Source organism: Morone saxatilis, unplaced genomic scaffold (assembly GCF_004916995.1).
Source record: "Morone saxatilis isolate NCDOM2014 unplaced genomic scaffold, NCSU_SB_2.0 Contig20, whole genome shotgun sequence".
NCBI classification, from domain to species: domain Eukaryota; kingdom Metazoa; phylum Chordata; class Actinopteri; family Moronidae; genus Morone; species Morone saxatilis.
This window is the reverse complement of record NW_023339763.1, coordinates 16,071,370-16,080,616: the sequence shown is the minus strand read 5'-3', so window position 1 is coordinate 16,080,616 and position 9,247 is coordinate 16,071,370. Positions and strand designations below refer to the sequence as shown.

The 9,247-nt window shown below is 42.0% G+C and overlaps 1 protein-coding gene across 1 annotated transcript; it reads right to left on the bottom strand.

Annotated features, from left to right (window-relative positions):
- Positions 1-174: 174 nt before the first annotated feature.
- Positions 175-9,214, bottom strand: gnb2 (guanine nucleotide binding protein (G protein), beta polypeptide 2). Its single transcript, XM_035667229.1, has 10 exons — positions 8,388-9,214; positions 6,466-6,545; positions 6,332-6,370; positions 5,942-6,048; positions 4,517-4,580; positions 4,070-4,232; positions 2,903-2,969; positions 2,618-2,819; positions 1,345-1,561; positions 175-374 (listed from the first exon to the last, which is right to left on the bottom strand). Exons 2-10 carry the CDS (start codon positions 6,520-6,522, stop codon positions 268-270), a joined length of 1,023 nt encoding a protein of 340 aa, XP_035523122.1. The 5' UTR covers positions 6,523-6,545; positions 8,388-9,214; the 3' UTR covers positions 175-267.
- Positions 9,215-9,247: the final 33 nt, after the last annotated feature.

Here is a 9,247-nt window from a genome sequence, read left to right as displayed (position 1 = left end):
CAGTTACTGTTCACACACACACACACACTACAAATAGTTTAATGCCCTTGAAAGTGTGTGTGTGGGTGTTGGGTGTGTGTGTGTGTTGGATGAGTGTGTGTGTGTGTGTGTCTGTGTGTGTGTGTGTGTGTGTGTGTGTTGTGTGTGTGTGTGTGTGTGTGTGTGTCTGTGTGTGTGTGTTGGATGAGTGTGTGTGTGTGTGTGTGTGTGTGTGTTGGGTGTGTGTGTCTGTGTGTGTATGTATGTGTGTGTGTGTGTGCGCATGGCTCAGTTCCAGATCTTAAGGAAGCTATCCCAGGACCCAGTGGACACCGCCATGCCGTCATCCGTCACACCAAGACAGCTCACACGATTGTCATGGCCGGCCAGGACTCCTGCAGGAGGGACGAGGACAAACAAAAGAAGACTTGTTGCTGTCAAATGTTCTGCTCTCAAGACTGAAAAAAACTTCTTAGAAACCACACAGAACACAGTGACCTAATTTTATTACCGCTTCCACTTGCAACACAGGGTGGGCCGTTTGACCAAAGATGTTCATTTGTTACAGAACAAAGCTGGTGTGAAGCTCTATTGCCCCAAAAAATAAATCATGATATAATAGTATATAACCACAATTTATGTTCACACCATGAGAGAGACTTTTTCTTACAACTCTGGTCATGGTTATTGTCAGATTTTTGTTTCAGTTAAAAATAAAACAAAAAAAACGATGTATTTTCACCTAAATCCCTTTGGTTTACAGTGGTTGATTCACTTGCACAGTATTACAGCTCCACAGTCCTAAATCCAAAGATAAGGGCTTGGGATATTTTCTTATCAGGTATCACAGTTATCTACATTGCCCAGAAATTAATTAGAAAAGTACATGATATAACTGCACTTTGTTTTGTGCATACTGAAGTCTGCGCAGTCCTATAAGAGGTAAATTAGCCTTTGAATTGCATATTTAAATTAAGTGGTATTTCTCACTCCAATCAATTTTGCTTATTTTTTTGGTCCAAATGCTCTTTCACTCAGTTCTTGAGTGAAATATTGCAGCTGAAGGTCAGATAAGAGTCGGTTTTACTTTGCTGTGATACAACATTGCACTTTTCCATGTTAGTGAGGGCTGCTGCTGTCATTTTGCATTCAAACTAAACATCCTATGACCTTTAAATAGAGGTTCTAGTTGATAATGAAGTGTACACACATTAACTATCTTAAGGTTGGAGGCAACAGAAACTACAAAACATATTAAAAGACCTCTGATGTCTCAATGAAGTAGCTTCATAATGAATCCAATCCTCATTTCAGCTTTAGGTTAAGCCTTTTTACATCACACCAGCTGTATCCGGTTCCACCCACCTGCTCTGTCTCCCTTCATGGCATCCCAGATGTTGCAGTTAAAGTCATCGTAACCAGCCAGCAGCAAGCGGCCAGAGCGTGAGAAAGCCACGGAGGTGATGCCACAGATGATGTTGTCATGGCAGTAGAGGCTGAGCTCCTGGTCTGCACGCAGGTCAAACAGCCTGCAGGTGGCGTCGTCGGAGCCTGTGGCGAAGGCGCTGCCGTTGGGAAAGAACTAAGGAGGAGCACAGAAGGATGGATGAGAAGCAGGAAGTGTGGATGACACTGGAAAAGAAAACTGTGCCCTCATTGGCTATTGGTGTCTCTGCTTTTGGACTGAATCTGATCAGTCTGAAAGATGATCACCATGTTTTAACACTGACTCCGTCCCACCTGTCACACTATCAGAGAACCTGTGTGATGCATCGGTCCAGACTCCAAATGAGACTCCAGTTAGAGTCTGGACTGATGCAGGATGTTCAGATATGGTGTTAATTGATAATCTTGTTAATCCTCTAGCGTGTTCCCAGTTTAAATCCCTCCCAAAGCTGGAGACAAGACAGTGTGTGACGTCACCGGGACAAATCCTGGAGCTGCTCTGTTGATAATGTATTAGACAGTAGGGGGAGAGGCCGCCACTTTAGACCACTTGGGCTGATACCAATGCCAGTTATTAGATAGATGTATCTGTTAATAGACATTTTAATCAACAGTTTCTTTTCTATTCTGTTCTCTGTGTTTAAATTTACATTCAGATTAATTATTGGGATTACCTACCATGTCTTCATATTGTTTTTATTTGTTTTCTGACGCAAAGTATGTTTTAGTATCCGCGTTGTGGCTGAATTGGATGTTCATTAACTGGTTAGCAATGACAACTTTAAAGAGCATTGATAAAAGTTGGTTATATTTAGTATTTTCTTTAATGTATGCAAATTTTTTGAAATGCAAATTTAAGCAAAATATTTATTTTGTCTCTAGGTTTAGACCTAGAGAAGACACTCTGAGACACAAAAAAAGATGTATGTTCACTAAGAGTGAACATACATCTTTTTTTAAATTACTCACAAATACTAAATGTAGTATTGCACTATGTCGTCGCTTTTCATCTCTAGTATTGTTTCAAATACAAAAACACTGAATTCTACACTTAGTCGCATTGCAATGACAGCATGACAAAAAGATACAAAAGAATTGATGGCGCACCCCTTTAAACTGTCTGTGATCCCTGTTAATAAAACTGTATTAAGATACATATTTGACAACTTGTAGTTGCCCTGAGCACACTCACACAGATGGCGTTGATGTCCGACTCGTGGCCTGTGAAGGTCTGCCGGCACATGCTGTCTCTGATGTCCCACAGTTTGACCGAGGCGTCACAGGCCCCTGACACAAAAGTGCGGAGGTCGGGTGACAGGGACAGACTCATGACGTCGCCGCTGTGGCCCGAGAAAACTGTGGTCTGCTGACTCGTCTCGATGTCCCACAGTGCACTGGGGCAGAGAGCGCAGAGTTAAGACACTGATCAGCTCAGGACAAACATGTTTGCACTTGCACGTCTGTGTTTGGGTCTCACCATGTGGTGTCTCCTGAACTCGTGATGATTTGATTGTCATCAATGAAACGGCAACATGACAGGTAACCTGAGAGAAAAGAAAGCACAGTTGTTGAGTTTCTGTTGTGGAGCTGGATGAAACTTGCATATTAAAAGAAGACACATGCACATTTAGAAGTCTTTTTAGAGTAGGTGATAGTAGAGTGGTATTACTAGTGTCTGCTGTAATACAATAAGCATAAAATAGGAATAATATTGTAACAGTACACTAAATGTACAAACAGAGGTGCAGGGAAAGAGATAATATGTGAATGCCATTTCATGCATTTATATACATTTATATTAATCTAGTGCTTTCTGTTTTATTATAAAACCTAATTTGAAATGCTACTAAATATAAATGACTGTAGTTATACATTAACTTCATCATCATCACTTATGATGTATAACTTTTTATTTACATCTTTCCTACAAAGACCACTGTCCTTTAAAGATTAATGGTCAATTCCCAATAAACATACATCCAACAATAAAGTAAGGGTGGTCTGTATGTAGCCCGAGAGGCTAAACCCAGGGAAAAAAGTCGACCAAGCACTCCCGGCTGTTCATAGAGGTTATTAATGTGAACACATGATAATAACTGAAGCTGAATCTATCAACTCAGAGCTTCTCTTGTCGGGATTTGAACAGCTATAACAATAAGAGTGAGCAAGAGTGTGTGAGAAAATTACAGTCTTGCATTAAAAGACACCTTGATATTAAGTTGCAGCCCATTTAGGAAAACCTACATTTTATTTGGAACATCATCATTGTTTTTTTGTCCCTAGCAGATTTTAAATGTCATTTATCTGTAAAAAAAAAAAAAAAAAAAACACCTTCAAGTTCCATGAATGAATCCATTTTGTGCCATTTCACAAAATGGAAATAGTGTTAAATCTAATACTGTACAGCAGCACAGTAGCTACAGTGTCACGAATCAGAGTCTCACAGGCAGGAGTTGATGTCTCATTAAGACTGTGTTGCCCTGCGATTAATTAACCATGTAAATGAAATCGTCATTGTTTAGTGGTTTGGGAGCGGAGCTTTCCCACGAGGCCTGGGACTGGTGCACGCTCATCTAAAATGTCATCCGTTTGACTCGCAGGAAGAGTCAAACAGAAGTGGTTGAGAGTGTGATTGTTCTCTCACCTGTATGGCCAGGTAGTTCCCTGCTGACCCTAACGTTGCCCTCGCGAGTCTTCAAGCAGTAGATGGAGCAGATATTGTCGAGGCCTCCGCAGGCGACGTAGTTCCCAGAAGGGGCGTACGCGCAGGTCATCACCCAGGAGGAGCGCAGGGGGATGGCGTGGATCTAGGACAGGACAGGTGTTTGGAGGCACGAAACATTAAAGGAGTAGAAGGAAACACAAACTGTTAATAAGAGCATAAAAAAGCGTGTTAGTATTAACACTGAAAATGTAATGCCACTGTAAATGTTACAATAAGTCATAGTTGTAAAGGAAGCTCTTATGAGTCAACCACACTCCTACAAGAGAAAGACTTTATTCCACTTTCACTTCCAGTTAGGACGGAGGCCAAGTGTTACTATTTATCCAGCTGGTGAACTGAGGAGAAGAATTATTTAGCTGACTTTACCTTGTTAGTAGTGTAGCTGTCCCAGACGATCAGTTTTCCATCTTGAGAGGCACTAACCAGGAGCCTGCAGAGACAAACATTTCACACCTTATCTATCGATGGACTTTTAGTTTGTATTCATTTTCTGATAAATCAATACCATCTACCCCCAAACACCCCAGTCTTCTACAGTGGGTGGTCTACCGGTAACACAGGCAAAACGTTAAAAACGTTTGACATGTGGAATATAACTGGCACTAAAGCGTTCGTGCTATTTGAATCTGAGGTTTGGAACCTAAAACTCCAGCTTTAAAGGAAGCACTCTTGGATGTTTTGGCTCCAAGCTCTAGAAAAGTCGGCTGCTGTGCGTGACTGTACTGAGGTACACAGCGGTGCTTTGAGCTAAATGCTACAATGCTAACATTCTGATATTTAGCAGTTGACCTTGTTCACCATCTTAGTTTAGCTTGTTAGTATGCTAACATGCTCTAAATAGCACCAAACACACAGCTGAGGTTGTTGGCAGTTTGCAGGTATTTAGCCTTTTAAACCAAAGTATTGGACAAATTAAAATGTTGACATGATGAAAAGTCAGGGGGTCACCAAAGTGACTAGGATTCTTCCAGAGGGGGGCATTAATGTCTATACTTAATTTCATGGCAATCCATCCAATATCTGTCCAGATTTACAGTTTAGCCTCATGGTGGCTCTAGAGGAGGAGCTGGGAGTCCATAGGATTCATCTTGTGGGAACCATGATTATCTGTTCCAAAGTTCATGGTAATCCATACAATAGTTGTTAAGATGTTTCAGGACCAAAGTGGTTGAGTAACAACAAAATGAAATTGCCATACATAAAGAAATCCAACACAGAAAAATGCAAACCAGATGTATGGATACAAATATATAAAGAACAGGGAGATGAGGTGCCTGACTGTGATGCAATGAATGAATGTTGATTAACAAAGTGTAAGGTAAAGTGATTCCAGTATGTTTTAGAGCCATTTTAAAAGTATTAAGTATATTTTCATGATTATTGTGATAATATTGTGTATCGCAATTATTTTTAGCTATAATGACATGAAATTTTCATATTGTCCCATGCCTAGTTTGGAGGATAGCCTATTTCCAAACAATAAAAAGTCATGTTAATTATCAAAATAACATTTTTATTTAAAAATAACACAGACAATGTAAACAGGTAGGTAATTTAGGCTACCTAAATGGATGGTACGATCTTGGTTGTTTTACTTTGGTCCTCACACAGCATCAACATACACTCCATATGAAAATGTTATGTAATGTATCCCATGTAAAGTTGCTAGTGTATGGAGCCAGTTAAAAATGTTTGTTTTCTATTGAGCCACTTATGGGGAGACTGTAATAGTTCATTTTAGTGATGCACAGCTCCAGTACAGTGAAAACGTTTGGTACAGTATAGACTCACCTTGAGTCCGTACCCCAGTGCATGGCATAGATCTTAGCAAGGTGGCCCCGGAGGGTGCGTCTCGTCCTCATCTGAATCCTCCCCACAGGATCCAGACCAGCAGTTATCTAGGTTTGTAGGGAGAGGTTGATGAAAGTTCAATTAGTCCTAATGAAATTCACCCTTTTTACAGTCTCAGTGTGTGTGATGGAAGGTTTCAGAGGGACGTTTCTTGAGATGGCAATATGGCAGCAAAGACAGCATAGGAACTGCTAATGTTTTATGTCAAATTCTGTAAAAATACATTTACAAATAACTCTATTAAAGTAATGCACAGCAAAAGATCATAAGGAACTTTCTTTCTATTATAGCTATGTATCTTACCACTGGGGGACATTCAGTGACAATTACCTGTGTCAGGGTTGAATCCCCACATGCTTTCCTGGCATCCTGATGGACAGAAAAAGCAATTACGCAATAGGTAAATATGTCAGCATTATCATGCTAAGGATGAAAACTGAATTATAAAAAAATATTTGACTTACTCTTATCTGGTTCCTAAGCTGCTCTGCCTCCTGACGAAGCTGCTCCAGCTCACTCATTTTGGATTTGTCCAAGCAGTCACCTGTTCAAATATCAGACTGATTAATATGAAGTATTATCTCAAAATGAATAAAAATTACTGCAGATGCATATTAGTGAGGCCCACTGGGATTAGCATAGTTCCACGCTTTCATAATCCAGTAATCCAGGAATCCACTTTCATCATAAATGAATCAATTAAAAAAAATAATTTGCTTAAAATACTGTTTGTCCCAGATTTGGAAAAAAATATTAAAATAACAATAACACACATTTTAATCTCTAAGGTTTGCTAAACCCACATAGTGAGAAAAAAACCTTGTAATCTGTTTATGGCTGTGCAACCATGCCTGGTTTAACTGAGGAGAATAATCTGTAATGACTAAGCTGCTATCGAGCAGCCAGCAGCATCACTACCAGGGAGCAGATACCGAGCGAACACTCCCTTTAAAGCTGAGGGAACTTGTTACACTGTGCACCTACAGGTTGCGTATTAAGTCAGAACTTGTGCTAATGCTAGACACAGTCATCTTTATGATTTCTCCTGTCACATGAGCCACTGTGGTTCCTAAAAATTAACATAACAGGCAAATATATCCAAAACTAGCAAAAGATGTATCCTTTGGGGCCAGCTGGGGTCACACACACACACACACACACTCACATCGCGCTTTCAGTGGAGAGCAGCATTTCCTGTTCCTGATAGGAGCACAGTTACACATTCAAACAGCTCCCCAAACAGGGAGCTTTTATTTGCATTTGTGAGGCAATTCAAATCCACAGTAACGCTCCACAGCAAACATGCATACAGTGCACGCTGCAGAGGAAGAGCAATTAGCTACAGTAGGTCACTGTTCCCTGGAGGGACCTGCGACCAGATGGATCACAGAGGCACTAATGGAAGCCAAAAGGGGTACATCATGGGTCTCAGTCTCCTGGCACAGCTGCTCATTTAGCCAATGAGGAGGAGAAATGCTGAAGGGGGGGGGTTGATGCATCAGAGATCAGGCCTGGATGGGTCCAGCCAGATGCTCGGATGCATGTCTCTGTGGCCTGCGAGCGTCGACTGCAGGACGTGTAGATTTGTGCTGAAGTCATGCCAACTGACAGGGACAAGAGTGTGAAAAAGACGGACACACCATACAGACTCCACCTGCACTGATGCGTGGCCTAGACAAGAGGGTGCCTCCTTCATGAGGACGAGGAGGGTTCAGTTAAGCAAAATAAACCAAGCTCTCATTTAAGGGAGTTTACCAGAGCATGCTTTATAACACAAGAATACTGAAATCCAAAGAACAAGATGCAAAGTGTGACTGGCCCCACCCCTTTGAATGCACATCTGATGTGCAACTACACCAACCTGGCATGGCTACATCTGCAACTGGAGCAGAGTGCAGAGCTTACACACAAACACACACACACAATCACACAATCCCTGTATGTTAAGGCAGAGTAAATGTTAATGTCAGAGAAGCAGTGTGGCTCTGCTCACTCCCTGGTTAACACATGCAGGCCTGGACTGGGAGCTCCGCACTGAAATAAAAGCCGCAGTAAAGAAAAAAGCAGCTCCCGAGTCACATTCAGAGCTCCGGGCTGTACTTCATAAGGCTTTTCTATCACTGTCTGCAGCATTTACAGCCTTCCTAGTGTATTCAAAGAAAGACAGGCCCCGACGAATGCAGGCTACATCACATATTGATCAGCAGAGCGGCTCATGAAGGCCTTGACCACATCTTGTTTCAGATGCTGAGCTCCTAGAATGCGGATGTAGCTAAATTAATTTAGTCGAAATGATGCCATGAATAGGCACATCATCACCCAGCCATCTTACGCTCAATAGGCCGGCCTGCAGCGGCTGTCACAGCGTTTGATAATGGGCGGCTACCTGTTAATTCTGCCGATGGTTTTTGCTTTCCTTTTTCTTTTTTTTTTCTGCTGTCGTAAAAAAAAAACACAAAACTGAAAGCAACGTCTCCAAAATCCCCGCGGAGGATTGAGCTATGTGTCTTTTTCACGCATTAAAAAAGAAAGGGGGGAGAAAAAAAAACCACCACAGAGACGCTGAAGAGATCCACTTAAAGCTGCGTGTGTCACGATTAGGCTGCTTCCAAAAAATCCTTCAGCAAACAGGCAAACGGAGGAGGAGGAGGGCTACACACATTTCCATTGCTCTGCGTTAGTGGAGCCTCCTGAAAAAAGATGAAATCTTGCTGCTGCTGCTGCTGCTGCTGCTTCTGCTTCCTCTCCGAAAAACGCTTTCCTTTTTTTCACGCCCAACAAGTCAACAAAAACATATTTGTCCAGTGCGACGTAAACAAACACACTTCGCCACAGCTCGGTCTCCCGGCCCGCATCAAGGACTGTCCATTAAACACTATTCACTCCGTTTTACTCCGATTCTGCTTCTCGTGACGTTATCCTCGTTTCCTTCCTCTCTCTGCTGGTTTCCTCCTCCCTCTGCCGACACTTCATCAGGACAGCCGCCTCCGACTCAGCTATGAATTACTGAGGGGGGGGGGTCTGCAAAGTGCCTCATACAGAGGAAAAGAAATAGATTGTAAAATAAAAAGCTGCGAGAAATCAAGCCATCTGCAGATGCACTCAGATGTTAGTGTTCGTCCTTAGAGGTGGCCCTCTCGGTCAGTTATCCACACGGTTCCTGTTTTTTTATGTTGTTGTTGTCTGAATATCATCATTCAGAAACAGGCTGCCAGATCACGCGGTGAGCGCTTTTCAAAAGGATCC

What these genes read in the sequence shown, in the direction of transcription:
- gnb2 (XM_035667229.1), bottom strand. Translation starts at nt 6,522, where the DNA reads ATGAGTGAGCTGGAGCAGCTTCGTCAGGAGGCAGAGCAGCTTAGGAAC. An exon ending in GGGATTCAACCCTGACACAG is followed by an intron (nt 6,049 to 6,331) that starts GTAATTGTCACT and finishes CTACAAACCTAG; the next exon opens with ATAACTGCTGGTCTGGATCC. An exon ending in CACTGGGGTACGGACTCAAG is followed by an intron (nt 4,581 to 5,941) that starts GTGAGTCTATAC and finishes TTGTCTCTGCAG; the next exon opens with GCTCCTGGTTAGTGCCTCTC.